The sequence below is a fragment of the Neophocaena asiaeorientalis genome, unplaced genomic scaffold (genome assembly GCF_003031525.2).
Source record: "Neophocaena asiaeorientalis asiaeorientalis breed wild unplaced genomic scaffold, Neophocaena_asiaeorientalis_V1.1 scaffold110, whole genome shotgun sequence".
NCBI classification, from domain to species: Eukaryota; Metazoa; Chordata; class Mammalia; order Artiodactyla; family Phocoenidae; genus Neophocaena; species Neophocaena asiaeorientalis.
Genome location: NW_020175053.1, coordinates 5,906,920 through 5,929,764, shown reverse-complemented (window position 1 = coordinate 5,929,764; position 22,845 = coordinate 5,906,920). Strand labels below are relative to the sequence as shown.

Below are 22,845 nucleotides of genomic sequence, written 5' to 3'. Positions count from 1 at the left end.
CCTGGGCATGTGGACTTGCTCTTAAGCAAAGCCAAATGCCTACTTTTTCCTTTTCAGGGGAAGATCCAAAACCAAAAGTGATTGACAGCATGCCCAAGCCAGAACCAGGCATTTACTAATTGGGGAACCATACTGTTCTTCCATATAAAGTAACACAGGTAGGTTGTGCTTTCTGATAGGAATAATCTCTCCCTGGTGAAGACAGGTAGTGCTAAGAGAAGCATTTCAGACAATTTGGCTAAGGGCAAAAGGAGCACCCTGGGATGCTGTGTAATTTAAGCATGAACACTCTCCAAACATCCTCTAAGAGCGGAAACTGCCCTAGTCCCAGCTGCAGACCACTCAGGCGCCATCCGTGATGTTGAGCTAAAGGATCAAAGAGCGTTCTTGTTACAGAACCACCTGTTGCTGTGTGATGAAAGCGAGACACAGACACACTGAGCTTCGCTGAGTGAAAGGGGGCACCAACAAAAGACAAGTGAGCCCTGGACACGGGCTGAGATGCAGGTGCAGTGCTGGGAGGCTGGGCCGGTATGGCCGGGGGCACGCACCTGACCCCTCTGCAGACTCCTCCCAAGCCGGCTTCTTTTGGACCTGTGTGTCTGTGAAGGAAAGCTTCCGTGTGACCCCTCCCCACCCCCCTCCCATCCCTGGGCCCTGAGACCCAGTAGTAGATCAGGGAGGAGGAGAGAGGGGGTTGGGCCCCCTCCCAGCTCCTCCCGTGGGGTGGTGACAGTCACCACATCCTCCGCTCTCCCCTCAGACCCAGGGCTGCAAACGCACAAGCAGGCATGTGTGTCCCCAGGGCCTGTGCTTCCCCGCGGTTCCCTACATGCTCTGTAAACACTCCTTTCACTCAGTTCGTCTCAAATAGCCCATTTGATGGAGGCTCCATTCCAGGACCACAACAGTTTCCCTGTCTGACGGAAGCTCCGTAATCTGGGAGGGATGTGGGAATACCAGAAAAGTTCAAGAAGAGGAGAGAATAAGTGGTTACTGGGATGAAGTGAGAGGTGGGACAGTGGAGGGCTCCTTGCCGAAAAGAAGGTGGGGAGACAGTCATCAGGCCTGGGCCCCTTGAAGACTGAGCCAGGGGGCAAGATGAGATGCAGATTGACATCCACTTGGCCTTGGGCAAGTCAGCCTCTCTGGGGTCAGTTTCATCCTCTAAGAAACAAGGAGGGCTCTAACTGGATTCCCTAGTGCCCATGCCGCTGCAGCTATGACCTACTCACACTTCACTGTATTCTGTGAACTCCCCCACCCTGAGGGCAGTGCCCTGCACCTGGAGGGGCTCAGGAACAAATTTCAAAAATAGACACCGCCCTACATCTCCCTCCCCAAATCAATCAACGTGATCCTTCTTACACTCTTCAGTTCAGGGTGTGACTGGTACCCACCCCCTGCCCCGCCAGCACATACACACCAGTCAAAGAACAGGACACGACAAACAAAGGCCAGTCATGAAAGATTTGCTATGCAAGGCACTTTTTATTCTTTTTTTTTTTTTTTTTGCGGTACGCGGGCCTCTCACTGTTGTGGCCTCTCCCGTTGCAGAGCACAGGCTCCGGACGCACAGGCTCAGCGGCCATGGCTCACGGGCCCAGCTGCTCCGCGGCATGCGGGATCTCCCCGGACCGGGGCACGAACCCGTGTCCCCTGCATCGGCCGGCGGACTCTCAACCACGGCGCCACCAGGGAAGCCCTTGCTACTCATGTTGTCAAAATTCTTACCTACTTTTAATACGCTCCTCTAAATAAAAAATCAAATTCCTTTATATGGCATACAAGGTCTTTCATGATCCAAATATTTTCCTGCATAATTAGAGGGAGATGAGTCAAAAAAGAAAAAAATGAAAGAACTAAAATGGCAAAACCTCCTCTCTTTCCTAGGGCTTAGCAAACCCTCCCTGAAATCTCTCTTCACTCCTACATGGAGCCGCCCAAGCCTCTACACGGAGGGGACCCCCCCCAAGACTTGCCTTCTCCAACAGTGCTCCCTCTGCCAACCTGCCTGGGGCCTGCTCCCTGACCTGCCACCAGCTTTCCCAACTAGCTAATCAGATCTTTGGCAAAGGTTCTGGAAACAGCAGGTCTGAGGGTTGAGGACAGGTGTCTCTTCTTTCCTAGGTAGCTTTCTGGGGGCACTGTCCAGCTTTTCCATACTGTTGAACTGCGTGGCTCTGGTGGGAAAGAGGCCCGCAGAACAGCCTCGTGTGGGCCCCAGGGCCATTGTGGGGCTCAGGGCTGTTCACAAATGCTCTGAGGCCTAGAATGACCCTGGTGCCGGCAGCGCCCAGGAGAACATGCTTCACCTCAGGGACAGGCCAGAGGAAAGACAGTTTATAAGAATGTGTTTCCTGGGCTTCCCTGGTGGCGCGGTGGTTGGGAGTCTGCCTGCCGATGCAGGGGACATGGGTTCGTGACCCGGTCCGGGGAGATCCCACATGCCGCGGAGCGGCTGGGCCCGTGAGCCATGGCCGCTGAGCCTGCGGGTCTGGAGCCTGTGCTCCACAACGGGAGAGGCCACAACAGTGAGAGGCCCACGTCCCTAAAAAAAAAAAAAAAAAAAAAAAAGTGTTTCCCTGCCTGGGAAATCAGACTCAGACCTCTGTCCTCAGTCCTCTCCAGACCACTCACGTGGGGACATCATTCAGCTCAGGGCTGGAACTGCTCTTTTCAGAAATGGCCACTGTTTTGGACTCAGCCCCAAAGCCCCAGGTCCACCCTGACTTGGCCCCAGGCCACATTTAAATACTCACATCAATGTGCCTGATACCAACAGGAGTCCTCCCCTGCAGGCACTGGCAAACAGAAATCCAACAATGTTGTACCCTTAAACTGAACAATTTTGCTTTGAATGATGGAGCTCTGGATGGTGGATTCTGTGAAGCTTAATGACAGAGGAGAATCGGCAGCACACGAGGTTTTCTTCTTGTGGCAGCCCATGCTCTGCGGGGCCTTGGGCACACAGCCCCTGTCTCACTGTTTGGTCTTGTGAAACATGGCTGATGGGCTTATTCCCCTCTTCTTAAAGAGATTAATGAGCTGAATGTTTGCAAGATGCCTTGAGTAGTTTGCTGAAAATTTTAAAACAAATTCTTCCAAAACCATTTCCTCAAAATCCAATTTTATTGAATTCCTTGGTTGAAAACTAACTCTAAAATGATGTTAAAAAGGAGCAAGGGGGCTTCCCTGGTGGCGCAGTGGTTGAGAGTCTGCCTGCCGATGCAGGGGATGCGGGTTCGTGCTCCGGTCTGGGAGGATCCCATGTGCCGCGGAGCGGCTGGGCCTGTGAGCCATGGCTGCTGAGCCTGCGCGTCCGGAGCCTGTGCTCCGCAACGGGAGAGGCCACAACAGTGAGAGGCCTGCATACCGCAAAAAAAAAAAGAGGAGCAAGGTCACAGGGTCTGCCGTCTGCCATAAACCTTGTCATGAACATTGGAAGCAGCCTTGCTCAGCTGAGCCCATGGAAATTGTGACTTAATCCAACCACTTCTTTTCATTTCTCTGACTTCGCATTACCAGAAGTATGCAGTGCGTTTCGAATGACATTTATCCAAGGTTATGACAACAAACAACTGTCTCTCCAGTGATGCATTTGTTCTGTGCGTCCCAGCCCAAGGCCCTTCTCTTGCTTTTCTTTCAAACCTCATTCGTTCTCAGTCATCTCGGCCAGAAAGTTCCTGCTTCAGAGCTGAAAGTAAGTACATTTTCTACTAATTTCTCAGGTTCTTAAGGGCTTTGGGATCATAAATAGAACACTTAGGGAAAAATCTTGAGAAAAGATTCTATTCAGAATTCCTAATAGCTCATCTTTTAAATTATGGTCTTTCATCTTCCTGTGGGAGTACATTATTTTCTAATTAAACTGTAACAACAAAATCTCTTACTTGTATGTCTAACCAAAGCAAACTTCCCTCCTGATGAGTTTCTTAGCTTCTCTACAGTTTTAGTCTCTACATCATCATCAAGCTCTATTCAGGACTACAAGCAGGTTTTTCCTAATGGGATTAGGAACAGAAAACGTCATGTTTCTTTTACCTCCTGAGAGTCACCCTTTTACCTGATTAACCTTCTGTTTCCATTCTGGTACTGGTGCATAAGCATCTCTGCCATCGACATATACATGTGGACTTTCTGTGGTTCTGGGGCAATTAACACTCTGCCTTTCTCATCTACAAGTTCAATAGTCCTCTGCCTTCCTTGGCAAAAATACAGGGTGTAGGATAAATGAGAATTAAAAGCAGATTCCTGATCACATACTCCTCCAAAGTGGTTGTCACTTGGAAAGCCATGCAGTCACTGCAGACCTGAGACATTCACTCTTTGCTTGGTTGGCTCTGTCACGGGGAATATGTATTCCCCAAAACGGAGGGCTCAGTCTTTTCACAAAAGCAGCTATTCTTCCTATTTTTATTTCCCTAAGCTGCCTTGAGATGATCCCACCACTCATCTTCCTCCCAAACACATACACTTACACACACATACACATGTACACACACGTACACACATGCATATACCTGTACGTACATACATGCATGCGCACACATGCAAAGCCAAGGGGGAAAGAACTGAAAGAGTGATGAGAGGCCGACGCTGAGAGCAGGGCCTTGAGCAGGATTGGGAGGGGCAGGCGTGCAGAGGGCTGGTCATGAGCCTCACTGGTTCACGCACTGACCGGAAAGGCCCATGCACACTGAGGCACCAGGCCTGCGACCGCGAAGCCGCTGTGGCTGAGACAGCAGGTCACACTCAGTCCTCGAGAAGAGCCCCCACGGGGCTGTGGGAGCCCAGAGAAGGGGGCCCCCAGCAGATGGGGTAGGACACCCCCCAGCAAGTGGAGGGGACACCATGGAGCACCTTGGCTTTTCAGTGGCCCAGATTTCGTGGGAGGGGGGGAGGTGTGGGTGTCCCCCTCCAGCACCATCACCCTCTCATTCCTCAGGGCAACCTCAGGCAGCTCAGCGTAAAAAGAAAAGCCAACCTACCTTCACCTCATTAGTTTTCCAGGCATGTTTCCCACCTGAATACTTAATGGCTAATTAACCTCATGTGAGATCCGTCCGCCTTGTCATAAAAAGGCTGGCAGGTCTGTGCTGGGCGGTGGCATCCGGGGCCAGGACGTAAGGACAGGTGGCGGGAGCACAGGTGGGGCAGCTTAGGGAAGGCAGCCCAGAGAAGGGGGTCCAGGAGGGAGCGCTCTGGGGCGGGGGGGCCAGGTGGCCCTGAGGCTCCGAGAGCTGAGAGACAAGAAGGTGTGTAAAGGGCTTGGGTGTCATCTCAAGAAGTCTGGCTGATATTAAAATGATACAGAAATTCAGAAGAAGATTTACACTCAGGGCTCCACATGCACTTGGCAACGTGCCAGCGATGCGTGTGGGGCCTTGGAGCAAGACAGACTCAGTAGCTCAGTGACCTTGAGCAAGTCCCTCTCTGAGCCTTAGTTTTCTTATTTATGAAACGGGTGGGAGAGCAGGGAACAGGAATAAAATGTGCCCCTCATATTTAACTGGAGCACTGAAGAACATCTCTCACCCCGCACCGTCTCTGACCTTTAACGTGGAAACCATTGTAAGAGAAGCCAGGGCAAAATCAGACTGCTTTTGAAGTACAGATTTTAAGGATGTGCTGGTGTATTGGGGAGTTTGCTCTTTTATATGTTAAAATATTAATTTAAAATGCTAAACATACATTTTGGGCCCTGCGCAGGAGACAACGAATCCTATACAGCCTTAGGTAAAGCCATATAGCTACAGAAATCAAGGCAGAAGAATAGACAAAGATCAATGGAAGAGAATAGAGAGCCCAGAAACAGACCCGTACAAATGTAGCCAACTGATTTCAACAAGTGTGTGAGAGCAATGCAAGGGAAAAAGGATAGACTTTTCAACAGATAGTGCTGGGAGAAAATACTTGCAAAATACATATTGGAAATGACTTTTTTTTACAAAATATTCAAAGAAATATTAAACTCAGCAATAAGAAAACAAACAATACAATTTTAAAATGAACAACATATGAATAGATGTCTCACCAAAGGAGATCTACAGATGGTAAATAAACATAAAAATAATACTTATCATTTATCATTAGAGAAATGAAAATTAAAATGACCATGAGATACCACTAAATACTTATTAGAATGGCTAAAATCCAAAATGCTGACAATACCAAATTATGGTGAAGATGTGGAGCAACAGGAGCTCTCATTTCTTGCTAATGGGAATGCAAAATGGTACAGTCACCTTGGAAGACAGTGTGGTGGTTTAATACAAAACTAAACAGACTCTTACCATATGATCCAACAATTGTGCTCCTTGGTATTTACCTGAGTTGAAAACTCATGTTCATCACAAAAATCTGCACATGGATGTTTATAACAGCTTTATTCATAATTGCCAAAACTTGGAAACAACCAAGAAGTCCTTCAACTATCGTTTAGCTAGAAAGCCTAAAAAAGACAGGGGTGAAACTCCATAAAGGAGTTCTCATTGTCTACAGAATAAAATCCAACACCTCATATTACTAAGTGACACAACGAGTCTGGCCATGTGCTGTGTGATTACCATTATATGACGTTCTGGGAAAAGGAAAACTATAAGACAGTAAATAGATAAGATATTACCAGTGGTTTGGGAAGGGACTGAGGTTGAATAGATGTAGTACAAGGGGAGTTTTAGGGTGGTGATACTATTCTGTATGATACTGTAATAGTGAATATATGACACCATGCATTTGTCAAAACTTATAGAAATTTACAGCATAAAGTGCAAATCTTACGTTTTCAAAATTAAAAAAAATCATTTAGGAGGTTAGAATGTCTCAGGATGGAAGCAACCAAAGAATCTGATTGTATCATAAATACATGAAATAACCTCAATGCATGTGGTGGGGGAAAGGTGCTGACATAAGTGACTTTGAAAATGAGTAGAGACTGTAAGACAAAGGCCAAGTGCTTTAAAAATGGATTTTATTCTGTAGACAATGAGAACTCCTTTATGGAGCCCACGTTGCATGCCTGCTCTCTAGTTGATACAGTTCACCACAGGGATGTGGTCTAACAATTCTGAAACCACTGGAAGTGTGCATCTGGACCCAGCAATTAAATGATGCCCTGCACCTGGCAGGAGCTGAGTTCCTCACTGTTGGGCCAGGAGGTTACAGGTAAGCAAGGAGAGGAGGTCAGAAGTCTCCACGTGGCAACAGACTGGAGCTGGAAACTTCAGGATGAGCTCATACTTAGCTTCATGTAGATACAGATGGAGAGAGAAGTATTTGTAGATGTGTGTACACACATGGCTTAGTGTATACACATGTGTCTCCTTACTCTGTTAGTGGAAAGGGCTCAAGGAGCAGCAACACCCCAGAAACAACATACACATTAGCCCTCAGATCTTGGTTTTTAACACCATTCTCCAATAAAAGGAGTCAGTGATTCTTGGAACAATGACTGATTCCATGACGATAGCACAAAATAACAAGATGAGCCTGGAACATCTTGCAGCGCAGAAGGTAAATAATTGTTCCAAAAAATCACAGTGGTGAGGGTATGTTCAAAGGGTATGTGCCAACTGCAAGAGCTCCCAACAGCCAAAGTTGGGACAATTTAAGCAACAAAATAAATAAACTAATATTGGATTATAACCTAAAGTATACAATAAATATCCATGTATCCATACTGATACCAATGATTGAACAAATCATAAATGGAAGACAGTAGACAAATCTCCATGCAGATTCCCAAATAATTTATGTGGCTCTTCCATTCACAAGAGGCAGGCACAGCTCTCTACTCCTGAGGTGTGGGCTGTGCATACTGACCTCCTTTCAAAGAGGTCAGATGGGCAGGGGAGAAGTTAGACAGACACGACCTCGGCCGGGTGATGCCGGAAAAGTCGTGTTGACAATACGTCCCTTGATGTGACGTAATGAGGATATAACTTTACTTCGTGTGGTCTTCCTCCCCCCAAAGTCCATAACCCCAGTCTGAGCATGAGAAAAACACCAGACAAATACCAACTGTAGGACATTCTACAAAATGCCTGACCGGTACTCAAAACTGTCAAAGTCATCAAAAACAGAGGAAGTCTAACTGTCACAGCCAAGAGGAGCATAATGAAACATGCTCAATGTAAAGATGACTAAATGTCATGTGGGCATGAACAGAAAAAGGGCATATGGTAAAAACTAAGGAAATATGAATAAAATATGGGTTTTAGCTAGTAATAATGTGTCAATATTGTACCGTCCATTGTGGTTAATGTACCATACTAATGTAAGACGTTAATAATATGGGAAACTGGGTGTGCTGTGTATGGTAACTCTCTAAACTATCTTTGTAACTTTTCCATGAATCTAAAATTGTTCTAAAATAAAAAGTTTATTTTTTTTAAAAAATGTTCATAGCTCCATCACCCAATTAAAATTGGACATATGTCTTTCAGAGATTTTTCTATGCCTTTGCATGAGTGTATATATACTCTGCACCACTGAACCATGATTTTAACCATAGAGTAGTGGTCTACATCATGGGCCTCCCAGAATTTATTTAACCAATCCTCAGTCACCAGTTATATGTATGGTTTTTCAGTTTCCCACTATTATCATTAACAGGTATACACAGTGAGCATCATTGTATGTACATCTTTGTTCGTATCATTGATGATTTGTTTAGAGCCACTGAGTCAGCTCAGTCAGGTTTGTAGGTCCTAAAGGTAGAGTGTGACAGTGGAACTCTCTCTGTCACCTTCTATTGGGTTAGAGTGTGTGACTAGGATCCTCAGATTTTTAGTGATGACACATTTTAGTGATGACACATTTTTAGACACCTAAATTTAACGAAACTTTGTACCTGGATTTTGAGCAATTTATATTTATTGAAACTTAAATAAATCATCTGTGATTATGATCTTTCACAACACCTTCATTTCTAACTTTTTTTTTCATCTTTTCATCAATTTTTATTTCTCTGAAGTGTCATTGGTCAGTTAGGCTCCAATGTTAATAGAAAACTGTTTGCTTTAACCATGTATTTCTCTTTTCCTCCTCCAACTTTCACTCCAGCCAACTATCAGTATTTTCTCCTGTATGAAAAGAACTTGGTACCAAGTGAAGGAGGGGGCTGACCTGCTTCTAGGAGAAGCCTTTCTCAACTCACCTGCCTACCTTTTGATTCGAACCAAATGGAACCCCAGGAATCTGAAATTACATTGATAATATCGGGCTTATACTTTTTGATCACAGTATATATTTCCTTTTACTCATTAGAATGATGCAGTGCTTTTTATCCTGAATATCTCATAGAAGTCATATTTTAATATAGACCTCATGTAACCAGTATGGGTTGCTCCACAAAGTAATGGTAAAAATAGTCGCATCTCTTGATATTTGAACTAAATGTTCAAGCACCAGCCTGCTATGTAGGGAAAAAAGGCCAGTATCTTCCTCTGGGCTGCCTCCTATCCTGAATGTTCTAAAACCCCAGTGGTTTACGGACTCTAAACTGAACAGTGAGCCTGGCATTGGTCCATCTAGTACTGTCTGGACTCCTCACTGCCACTTGGTGCCGCTGTTGGGAACTGCTCCACCTGCTCGCAGAGGTGCTGGTCCTGGTGGGCGTGGTTCCCAGGACAACCAGGGCGGAGCCTGCTTCCCAGGACTGTCGGACCACCGCCCGAGGTCCTCAGCACTTCAACCCCATCACAGCAGACCCCGGAGTACTAGCCACCCCGGAGCTCTGGGACAAAACTGGATTTGACATTCACCTCTCTCTTCCTAGAGAAGGACCGTCCACTGTCTCTTTCTCTTCCTGAGTAAACATTCCCAGATGCTGGGCAATTTTTCTTTCAACAAGTAAGACATCTGATTTCAACTCCTTTCTACTGACAAAGGCTAGTCACTTGCCCCTTTCCTTCTAAAAACCCTCTTCCTTTCTCTCCTGCACAAAAAGTCTCATTATTTTCTGTTTTTACTGCCCAGGAAAACTTTGGCCAGGCACGTGCTCCTGCAGATAAAGCTGTTTTCCTGGACTCTAGGGGAGCTGGTCCCTCACCCTTTCTACAAGGAGAGTGAGGCTGTTCATTTTACAGGCGCTACTTCAAATAAGAGGAAACCAAAAAATTAAACTCTAGCAGAAGCACTCATTTTCCCACAAAATTCTAACTGAAATTTGGTCTGCCAATGAAAAAATAAAACCACTAACTCTGTTTCTTGCACATTTTATATACCTCCCCCAAACATATCTTTCTAGAAACACAAACTGTTGATTATTCAATTGATGATGTTCACATTCTAACACATCAAAAATAGTTACTGGGCACTTCAGTGAGTTACTGAAGTGGATCAGAGAGGAGGAGGGAGAACCTACCAGCCCCCGACCCAGGGGGTTACCTGCTGCTCAGGAGACACAGCACAAACACTGGAAGCTGACCTTTCAAATAGGCACAGGGTGCCACATGACAAATGCAAGGCAAGAACAAAACACGTTTCAGGACATGAGAGCAGAAAGGCCACCTGGGTTGAGTGGTAGGCAGAGACACTCTAGACGTTTGTTCTTGACTTGGGGCTAAAACAAAAGTAGGATTTAGAGGAGAGATTGCGGAATTCTAGAGGGAAGACAGTAGTAAAAATGTTGAAGCAAAAATGTGCTAAGCTTCCTGGAGATGATAAGAAAACTGGGCTGGAAGGTGGGTTCTACATAGAATACCGGGAAACATGGCAAAAAAACGTTAGCCTGGGACAGATTGTAGACAGCCGTAAATGCCAAGTGCTTTAAAAATGGATTTTATTCTGTAGACAATGAGAACTCCTTTATGGAGCCCACACTGCATGCCTGGCTCTGGGCTGGGTAATTTACATGTAGTGGGCTGGGTAATTTACATGTAGTGTCGTATATAACCCAAACATAACGCAAGAGCTCTGAACTAAGTAGTCTTGTCCCCATGTGCATGCGGGGGAGCTGAATATGACAAGGCTTAAGGATATCTATTTCTTTGATGCTTTTTCTTGATTTCGATGATTATTTCTCTGGTGAGCGTCTTCAACTGTATTCTTATGAACATATCTAGCTCTCTTGCCAGAAAAGTGCACCATTTCTCTGGAATATAGTTAAACAAGTTGGCAGATCTAAATATCCTACAAACTCAGCCTCTCCACTTCAATGATTCAGCCTTTCCACTGACACTGAGCTGATGCTTTTTAGACATGAAGACTGTTGATTGCTGTGGAGTGGTTTGTGAAGGCTTAGCCTGATTTATTACTTGGTTTAATTCTTTGCAGCCTTCTGGAATTAATTTATTTGTATGATTGACAGATGGCCCAAAGTGATGCATGTTACACTGCGGTGTGTGGGGTAGTGAGGAATCCGAAGAATGCTGGGACTGTTACTAAAAGTCAGAGAAGTGATTCTTTCCCAGTGTGCATTTTCTTCCCTTAGAATCACCTGAAGCGTAGAGAACTTCCATGTTGAAGCTCCTTGATTTGCTAACTTTACTTTAGAGCCCTATCAATATTTACAATGAGCAGCAGAATTGAGTTGCTGAAGCAGAAGGACCTTGGAGACACCTAAGCTTGTCAGGTATGCTGCTGAGAATGTTTTCACTAAGAGATATTTTTTGCTTGTCTTTCCCATCAGTTGAAAAAAGGGGGCTTTATATTAATTATCATAGCTTTTGCTTCCCCCTCCTCCCCTTTAAGGTAACAGTAATCTCACCTAGTCTCAACTGTCACTTGGCTGTCCTTACCATTTTTATGTACTTTGGAGTTTGATATAAATGTGTTGTCTCGCTGGCCAGGGAAAACTCAATTGAATTACTAACAAAATAGGGGGTTTTGAGTTTTATACACACAACTAATTAACTAAGTATTGATTTTTCTCCAGTTACATTATACAATGCAAATGAAGAAAAAAGGCACAGTCACTGAAGTAGAAAGGTACCAGGGGAAAGGGGTACCCACCACACAGACTGAAGATTCCCATCACTTACAAAGTCCCTCACAACAAGCAGAATCTTTTCAATTTGTTCACTTGTTCAATTACTTTTATGAGAAGCCCTTTAAAGTGTTCTGCCTATTCAAGTCAAACACCTGGGATTGAAGGTGTGGACTGGCAGGTGCTCAGCTCCTTGGGGCGAGCGGGCAAGTGCCTTGGCAAGACAGCTGACAGGTTACACACATTCCAACCATCACACAGACTCCTGCCAGGAGTGCCAGTGCTGAGTGGAGTTGGGTGCTGGGCAGCAGGGAGGTTGGGGAGTCTGCTCGAGGGGAAGCAGTAAGCTCCCGGACCAACCCACAACCTCTACCCTGCCCCATTCCTGTGCTTCACCCTCCATGGTTTAAGTTTCAGCCAGAGCCACTAAGCTCTGGTGAAAATCCAAATAACTCTTCAGAAGAGTGGCTTCCAACATTTCAGTGGGCTTCATCTTAACATGCAATCAGAGTAATATTCAAAACACTTAGAACATGCCAGAGGACACTGACCCCCTACAACCCGACACTAAGGTAAACTGGTCCATTCAAGACAAAGTCTACCATTCAGCTACTTTAAATTTATGTAAAACCTAACCTGTCCCTGCATGTTGGTTTTTAAGACTTTACTGTTGTTTCCTATTTTTCTTTCTTTCTTTCTTTTTTTAATTTAACATCTTATTGGAGTATAATTGCTTTACAATGGTGTGTTAGTTTCTGCTTTATAACAAAGTGAATCAGCTATATATATTCATTTATCCCCATATCTCTTCCCTCTTGTGTCTCCCTCCCTCCCACCCTCCCTATCCCACCCTTCTAGGTGGTCACAAAGCACCAAGCTGATCTCCCCGTGCTATGTGGCTGCTTCCCACTAGCTATCTATTTTACATTTGGTAGTGTATATATGTCCATGCCACTCTCTCACTTTGTCCCAGCTCACCCTTCCCCCTCCCCCCTATTTTTCATCTTTTCTTTTTTTACTGGATCATATTTAGCTTATTTCACTACTCATTTTTTCCACTCTTTTTCTTCTGTTTTTGAATCTAAGACCAAGAAATAGAAATCAGTTATAAGGACAGTTTGTACCCAAACAGGAAATGCTGGGTGGCTCTTTCAGCCACATGTCGAGGGAGGCTGGGTCTGGTGTGTTTGTCGGCACTGAGACAGAAGTAGGAGGTAAGATCAGAAAGTCTCAAATGCCCTGAGAGCACAACAGCGGTGGAGAGTCTGCCCGAGATGGGATATCAGAGTAACACAGAGGGAGGTAACAACATGCATGGCTAGTATGTAGACCAACACCTACCAGGTGTTTTGTTGGCAATGATCGAAATGTTTGATAACCCTGTATTGAGGAGGCTATGGGGGGAAAGTGCTCTGCTGGTGAGGATGTAAATTGACACAACCCCTCTGGAAGGCAGTTTGACAATATCTATGAAGACCAGTGATGCATATACACTTTCACTCAACAATTCCTTTTCTGTGAACTTATCTAATTCATTATGCACATGAGAAATTATATACTTACATGATTACTCATTATAGCATTCTTTATACAGCAAAATGTCTGAAACAACCCAAGTGACTATCAATACACACAGATTAAATAACTCAGGACATATCCAACCAATGGAATACCATGTAGTGGTTTTTTAAAAAAGGAAGAAGGAGGAGGAGGAGAAAGAATGAGAAAGTGATCCATCTACTTTGTGGAAAGTCTCCAAGATGAAACAAGGTACAAAACACTATGTACAATACACTGACTGTTGAACACAAAGGGCAGGGGATCATGCTGGCCATGGAAATGGGCCTTTCAGATCTGCTGTGGGAAGTAGGGCTGACTGGTGCCCAGCGCTCTGTGTCTGGATCCCACCATGTTCCTGCTGAGGTCCTATTTCCTCCAGGCTGCCTCCAGTCCATGACTGGGCACAGTCTATTTCTGTTGGAGCTAGGATTCCTCTAATTGGCAGCTGGCTCAAGGACTCCCCACTGGCCAGGTCAAAACTTCCCAGATCTGTGCTGTGGTCTGAGACTCCCCCTTTCTTCCTCTTATTTGCCCCCAGGAGCCAGACCTGCCTCCCAGCCTGAAGGCTCCCCTGTTGCTCTTGTTGCCTCTCCCCTTCACCCTAACTAATACCCGGGAGAAGATGCACATACTCCTATTTTCTTTTATGGGCATAAAGAAACTCCAGAAGATTGATCACCTCTTTGAGGAGTGGTAATGGCACACAGGATAGAGGGTTGGGAGGAAGACGTTTTACTATTTATGCATATCTACACATACACAAATATACGTATATAAATATATATGACTGCAGTACCTATTCAAAAATGAAATAAAAATGTTACATGCATCTAGTGAAAACAGGGAGAGAGGGCAGCACAGACCTGGGATGCAGACAGCAGCCCTGTGGCATTGTGATTTATAATAAGAGACATGCATTTGGTCTTCCTCCTCTTTTCTGGCACAGAGCTCACAAGACAGCTGGAATTCTCTAAGTGGGGAGAACAATCAAGTTGTCTTCTGTTATGTTAATGAGGTGACTTTTAGAAAGCTGGTAACCTAAGGATGGGGGCTGGTTGCAAGGGAACCCAACTCCACCCCTGAGGGGCTGGAGGTTGAGTCAATCACCAATGGCCAGTGATTCAATCAACTGTGCCTGTGTAATGAAGCCTCCCTAAAAACCCAAGAGGAGGGGGTTTGAAAAGTTTCTGGGAAAAACCTTTCCTGGGAACCCAGACCTCAGTTCCTCACTGGCTCTCTCTGAAGCCTACGTTCTAAAACTCCATCAGCTGGAAAAGCCTGGAAGCCCTATAACAAAAACCACTTATCCACTCAACAGAAAAATAAGCCATGTTACCCTCCTTCCCAGCTGTTCTCCCAAAGAGCCATACAACAACCCCCAGGAGCACAGAGAACACGGGCACAGTGTTGCTGACTTGTCTCCAGAAAGGTTCAGGGGAGCCTCCCAAACTGCCCGCCATCTCCAGGATGCCTGCAGCCCTTCTACTCAAGGCCTCGTGCCATCACTCTCCCTTCTCAACTAAAGGAGGGGATTGCAGGGCCTTGCTCTTCTCTGAATTTCTTTAATAATCTTTGAGAGAGAATTGGAAAAACAATCCTGACTTGGTCATATGTACAGGTTTAAGGTTTTTAAGTTATTTTATTTTCATTTCTACTAAAGCTAATAAAAATTCCTTATCCGATAAATATTTATAGAAGCACTAAGATTAAGTGATTTCTTTTAGCAGATACTCATCTCTGGAGCCAAAAAGACCTTGATTTAAATTCCAACTCTGCCTCTTATAGCTTATGGAACTTCAGGCCAGTATCTTGGCCTTTCTGCCTCAATTCCTCAGATGCAAATTGGGGAAAATAAGACTACCTTGTACTGTTGACAAGAGGATTAAAATAAGATGCCATGCACAGCATGTGGCATTGTACCAGTTGGCACATAACAGGAATTTAATAACAAATAATAAAGCCTTCTCCTTTCTCTTAGAGCCCTGCAAAAATATGAAAATTAGATATTTTACATTTTCTGGTCAAAGACAATAATCAGTATAAAAATCTCATTTTACAGTTGCCCGTGCTCCCTTGGCTTTTGCAAACAACATCGGCCCAGTTATGCCGCGTAACAGGTGTTGGAGCCACATTCATTTGCCCTGTGATGCCATTAACTCTGGTAACTCGTGTTCCTAGAGACCCAGCCCAAAACCAGAAGTCAGTTTTGCTTTTTGTGGTCCTTATGTGATTATTGTTGCTCCCAATTCTCTTCTTTGTGCCCAAAACCTACCCCTCAAGCCAAATGAGTGAACAAAAGTTGTTGCTGTGTCAGATTCTGGTCCTCCTCCATCATGCCCCTTCCCCCTCAATGACCCCCAGGGCAACACCATAGACAGAGATGGAGCCTTCTAGACTCTGGTTACTGACGTTTAAGATCAAAGAGCTTGGTCTTCAGATAAGGAATTAATCCTGGAGGTGAAAAATAATATAAGAAGGACTGAAATGTAAAAGATCACTCTACAAACCAAGACTTGGCCACCGTCAAGCTCCACACTGAGTGTGACCTCCTTGGGGGTGTGCACAAGAGCCAATCAGTTGACAACCTCACACTCATAGCAAGGCCAGAATCAGCAGGAAGCAAAAAGAAAAAGAAAAAAACACAATCAAAACCAAAACACCTGCTGGTTTAAGAATACATTGATTCTCTCTTTATTGCGGGATAATAATTTTTGGTGTCATTTTCTAAAATGCTTTGTTTGGCCATCATTTTAGCAATTGTTTTCACCAACTGAAAGCACTCTGGGGAGCACCACCCTCCCTGGCAGTGGCATTGAAGCCATGATTCAGCGCTCACTGAAGTCCAGACCTCAGTGGTCTAAAAGGCATTTTCAGAGACAAGTGGGAAAAGTAAAGATGGTTGCTGTCTCAAGGAATGTAAGAGTTCCACTATTAATTCGGAAAAGAATCGCCCATTTGGTACTTTTTTCCCATAGAATCTGAAAAATGAAGTTATAATATTTTGTTAGGTGATAAAGAGCACAAACTGGATTGTTTTCATTTTCTGCTAAAGATCTTATAAATAGTTAATGTTGTTTTGCTTTTAATGTTTACCAGACACATTCCTTTTTTTAAAGAAATAGCCAAAACTTTTAAAACACCCATTATATTCTCCTATTATGAAGAATAATTTAACTTTACCTCTTATATTGAATGTTAAACTGGGGTAGTTTCTTTTTATTTTATCTTTTTTAACTTTATTTTATTTATTTTTATTTTTGGCTGCGTTGGGTCTTCGTTGCGGTGTGCGGGCTTCTCATTGAAGTGGCTTCTCTTATTGCGGAGCACGGCACGTGGGCTTCAGTAGTTGCGGTGCACGGGCTTAGTTCCTCCGTGGCATGTGGGATCTGCCAGGACCAGGGCTCAAACCCGTGTCCCCTGCGTTGGCAGGTGGATTCTTAACCACTGTGCCACCAGGGAAGCCCTGGGGTAGTTTCTTAATAGCATTTGAGCATCCATAGTAGTCTATGGCTCCACCAAATTAGAAAACAAATTTATAAACAGTATTACCAAATCAAATACATTTTTACCCTAAAATATGGAACTGAAATCTGTGGGTTCTCCCTTTGAAACAGAAGTGAAAACACATATTGCACCATCAACTATGGGAATAGTACATCAACATCTTTGCCTTTTCCATAAGCTGTAGGGTCAGGCAGTGACCCAGAAAGACAAGCAGTGGAAAGAAAGGACCTAAACATCCTGTCAATTCATGGAACCTGCCACCACATTCAAGTTGAGGAAGGGTGACCATGTGCTTTCCTGTTCTGAATCTTTACTTCTTTACTTGTTCTAACCCACTTTACATGCAATTGGATTCAGGAGAAAGATAAGGAGGGAAAGGGGAGAAGCACAGGATAATCTTTATCTCTAGGCTCAAAATTCCACTAAATATGTTTTCACAGAGCAGTTAAGATGAGGGTCCAACTATATAATAATAAAAGGATCAATACAAGCAGAGAATATTACACTCATTAACATATATGCACCCAATATAGAAGCACTTAAATACATAAAATACTAACAGACAAAGGGAGGAACTGATGGGAATACAATAATAGTAGGTGACTTTAACATCCACCCCACTTTAACACCCACCCCACTTTAACACCCCACATCAATGGACAGATCTTCCAGTCAGAAAATCAGTAAGGCAACAGAGATCCTAAAGGATACAATAGAACAGTTAGACTTAATTGACCTCTTCAGGACACTACATCCAAAAAACAAAAACAAAAAACAACCATAATACACATTCTTTTCAAGTCCACATGGAACATTCTCTAGGATAGATGACATACTAGGACACAAAAAAGCCTCAACAAATTTAAGAGGCTAGAAATTGTTTCAAGCATCTTTTCTGACCACAACAGCATGAAACTAGAAATCAACCACAGAAACAGAAATGAGGGAAAAAAATTACATGGAGACTAAACAACATGCTACCAAAAAACCAATGGGTCAATGATGAAATCAAAGAGGAAATAAAGAAATACCTTGAGACAGATGATAATGGAAACACAACCATACCAAATCTATGGGATGCAGTAAAAGCCGTCCTAAGAGGGAAGCTCATAGCAATATAGGCCTTCCTCAAAAAACAATAAAAATCTAAAATAAACAACTTAAATAACCACCTAAAAGAATTAGAAAAAGAAAAACAAACAAAACCCAAAGTCAGCAGAAGAAATGAAATAATAAATATTGGAGAGGAAATAAATAAAATAGAGATCAAAAAACCAGAAAAGATCAATAAAACCAAGAGGTGGTTTTTTGAAAAGATAAACAAAATTGACAAGCCTCTGGCCAGGCTCACCAAGAAGAAAAGAGTGGACCCAAATAAACAAGATAACAAACGAAAGAGGAGAAATAACAACAAATATGGCAGAAATACAAAGAAACAAAAAAGAATACTGTGGAGAGTTATATGCCAACAAATTGGACAACCTAGAAGAAATGGACAAGTTTCTAGAAACATACAGCCCACCAAAACTGAATCAAGAAATAGATAATTTGAACAGACCAATAACTAGAAGTGAAATAAAATCTGTAATTAAAAAAAAAACCTCCCTGTAAACAAAAGTCCAGAACCAGATGGTTTCACTGGGGAAGCCTACCAAACAAACAAAGAAGAACTTATACTGATTGTTGTCAAACTCTTCCAAGAGACTGAAGAGGAGGGCACCCTCCCAAAGTCACTCTATGAAGCCACCATCACCCTGATACCAAAACCAGACAAAGAGACTACCAAAAAAGAAAATTACAAGCCAATATCTTTGATGAATACAGACGCAAAAATCTTCAACAAAATATTAACAAACTGAATCCAACAACACATAAAAAGGATCATACACCACAATCAAGCTGGATTCATCCCAAGGGTCACAAGGATGGCTCGACACACACAAATCAATTAATGTGATACACCACATCAACAAAAGACAAAAACCACATGATCATCTCAATAGATGCAGAAAAGGCATTTGATAAAATTCAACATCCATTCATGAGAAAAACTCTTGCCAAAGTGGGTATAGAGGGTACATACCTCAACATAATAAAAGCTATTTATGACAAACCCACAGCCAACATAATACTCAATGGTGAAAAGCTGAAAGCCTTCCCACCAAATTATGGAACAAGACAAAGATGCTCTCTCTCACCACTCCTATTCAACATAGTATTGGAAATCTTAGCCACAACAATTAGACAAGAAAAAGAAATAAAAAATATCCAAATTGGAAGGGAAGAGGTAAAATTGTCATTATATGCAGATGACATGACACTCTGTAAAGAAAACCCAAATACTCCACACAAAAACTATTAGAACTGATAAGTGAATTCAGAAAGGTAGCAGGATACAAGATTAACAAACAGAAATCTGTTGCATTTTTTTACACTAACAATGAAATATCAGAAAGAGAAACTTTAAAAAAACCCCTTTTAAATATGTGTCCAAAATAAAATAAAATACCTAGGACTAAACCTGACCAAGGAGGTGAAAGACTTACAAGCTGAGAACTATAAAACACTGATAAAGGAAACTAAAGATGATTCAAAGAAATAGAAAGATATCCCATGCTCCTGAATTGGAAGAATTAGTATTGTTAAAATGGCCATACTACCCAAAGCAATCTACAGATTTAATGCAATCCCTATCAAATTACCCATGACATTTTTCACTGAACTAGAGAAATATTCCTAAAATTTATATGGAACCCCAAAAGACCCAGAATTGCCAAAGCAATCCTGAGGAAAAAGAACAAAGCTTATGGCATAACACTCCCAGACTTCAGACAATACTATAAAGCTACAGTAATCAAAAATGTGGTATTGGCACAAAAACAGATATATGAATCCATGGAACAGAATAGAGAGCCTAGAAATAAACCCACACACCTACAGTCAATTAATCTTTGACAAAGGAGAAAACAGTGGAGAAAAGACAGTCTCTTTAGCAAGTGGTGTTGGAAAAGCTGGACAGCTGCATGTAAATCAATGAAGTTAGAACACACCTTCACACCATACACTAAAATAAACTCAAAAAGGCTTAAAGACTTAAATATAAGACATGACACCATAAAACTCCTAGAAGAGAACATAGGCAAAACATTGTCTGACATAAATTGTAGCAATGCTTTCTTAGATCAGTCTCCTAAGGCAAAAGAAGTAAAAGCAAAAATAAACAAATGGGACCTAATTAAACTTACAAGCTTTTGCACAGCAAAGGAAACCATAAACGAAATGAAAAGACAACCTAGAGAATGGGAGAAAATACTTGCAAACAATATGACCAACAAGGGCTTAATTTCAAAAATATACGAACAGGGCTTCCCTGGTGGCGCAGTGGTTAAGAATCCGCCTGCCAATGAAGGAGACACAGGTTTAAGCCCTGGTCTGGGAAGATCCCACGTGCTGCGGAGCAACTAAGCCCGTGCACCACAACTACTGAAGCCCTCGCACCCTAGAGCCCGTGCTCGTAACAAGAGAAGCCACTGCAATGAGAAGCCTGCGCACCACAGCGAAGAGTAGGCCCCGCTCGCCACAACTAGAGAAAGCCCATGTGCAGCAACGAAGACCCAATGCAGCCAAAAAGAAAAAAGGAAAAAAAAAAAAAAAAACCGAACAGTTCATACAACTAAATAGCAAAAAACTCCAAACAACTGAATCAAAAAATAGGCAGAAGGCCTAAATAGATATTTCTCCGCAGGAGACATACAGATGGCCAACAGGCACATGAAAAAGTGTTCATCATCACTAATTATTAGAGAAATGCAAACCAAAAGTACAACGAGGTATCACCTCACACCAGTCAGAATGGCCATCATTAAAAAGTCTACAAATAATAAATGCTAGAGAGGGTGTGGAGGAAAGGGAACCCTCCTACACTGTTGGTGGGAATTGGTGCAGCCACTATGGAGAACAGTATGGAGGTTCCTTAAAAAACTATAAATAGAGTTGCCATATGATCCAGCAGTCCCACTCCTGCGCATATATCTGGAAAAGATGAAAGTTCTCATTCAAAAAGATACATGCACCCCAATATTCATAGCAGCACTATTTATAATAGCCAAGACATGGAAGCAACCTAAGTGTCCATCAACAGATGAATGGATAAAAAAGATGTGTTATATATATATATATACAATGGAATATTACTCAGCCATAAAAAAGAATGAAATAATGTCATTTGCGGCAATGTGGATGGAACTAGAGATTATCATACAAAGTGAAGTAAGTCAGACAGAGGAAGACAAATATGATATCATTTATATGTGGAATCTAAAAACATGATATAAATGAACTTACAAAACAGAAACAGGCTCACAGACATAGAAAAGAAACTTACGGTGACCAAAGGGGAAAGCAGGGAGGAATAAAAGGAGTTTGGGATTAACAGGTATATGTTACTATATAGAAAATAAACAAAAGAATATGAAAAATAATATATATATACACACATATATATAACTGAATCATTTTGCTGTACACCTGAAACTAACAAAACATTGTAAATCAACTATACTTCAATTAAAAATAAAAATATATTTAGGAAAGATTTTTAAAAAGATGAGGGTCCAGTAAATTGCTTTATTTAAATATTCCACCATTATATTTTGCAGAGGCAATAGAGCTTCCTCAAAGCTAACATGGCTTGTTTTTATTTTGTGATCTATTTTGCAACTGATATTCCTACATACACTTTTTTAGGTGACTGTGTGGTTTTCACCTCAGGTCTTCAGCAAGAACTACAGAGAAGAAAAGATTCTAAAGAATCAATCAAATTTTCTGTCAAGTCCCAGTAACATCCCTGTCTTAACCACGTGCAGGAGAGATGAAACACATTATCAACCTGTATGAAAGCATCAACAGTACAGCAAGAAATAATTCAGACTGTCCTCCTGTGGTTTTGCCAGAAGAGATATTTTTCACAATATCCATTGTTGGGGTTTTGGAGAATCTGATGGTCCTTCTGACTGTGATCAAGAATAAGAATCTTCAGTCGCCCATGTACTTTTTCATCTGCAGCTTGGCTATTTCCGATATGCTGGGCAGCCTGTACAAGATCTTGGAAAACATCCTGATCATGTTCAGAAACATGGGTTACCTCGAGCCTCAAGGCAGTTTTGAAACCACAGCAGACGACGTGGTGGACTCCCTGTTCATCCTCTCCCTCCTTGGCTCAATTTGCAGCCTGTCTGTGATCGCCGCTGACCGCTACATCACAATCTTCCACGCTCTGAGGTACCACCGCATCGTGACCCCGCGCCGTGCCCTTGTCGTCCTGATGGTCATCTGGACGTGCTGCATGGGCAGCGGCATCACCATCGTGACCTTTTCCCATCACGTCCCTACGGTGATCGCCTTCACAGCGCTGTTCCCGCTGATGCTGGCCTTCATCCTGTGCCTCTACCTGCATATGTTCCTGCTGGCCCGCTCCCACGCCAGGAGGACCTCCACGCTTCCCAGAGCCAACATGAGAGGGGCTGTCACACTGACTGTTCTGCTCGGGGTCTTCATTTTCTGTTGGGCGCCCTTTGTCCTTCATGTCCTCTTGATGACATTCTGCCCAGCTGACCCCTACTGTGCCTGCTACATGTCCCTCTTCCAGGTGAACGGTGTGTTGATCATGTGTAACGCCGTCATTGACCCCTTCATATATGCCTTCCGGAGCCCAGAGCTCAGGGATGCATTCAAAAAGATGACCTTCTGCAACAGGTACCAGTAGAATTATTGGTCCCTGATTTTAGGAGCCATGGGGAAATACTGTCAAGGGACAGAGTAACGTGACATACCAACAATACTAATGCTCC

General features: G+C 43.1%; 1 protein-coding gene across 1 annotated transcript; it reads left to right on the top strand.

Moving 5' to 3' along the window:
* Window positions 1–3,651: 3,651 nt before the first annotated feature.
* On the top strand, window positions 3,652–22,838 carry MC2R (melanocortin 2 receptor). The gene is made up of 2 exons (XM_024763949.1): window positions 3,652–3,703; window positions 21,767–22,838. The coding sequence occupies exon 2, from the start codon at window positions 21,867–21,869 to the stop codon at window positions 22,758–22,760; it is 894 nt and encodes a 297-aa protein (XP_024619717.1). The 5' UTR covers window positions 3,652–3,703; window positions 21,767–21,866; the 3' UTR covers window positions 22,761–22,838.
* The last annotated feature ends 7 nt before the right edge of the window (window positions 22,839–22,845 follow it).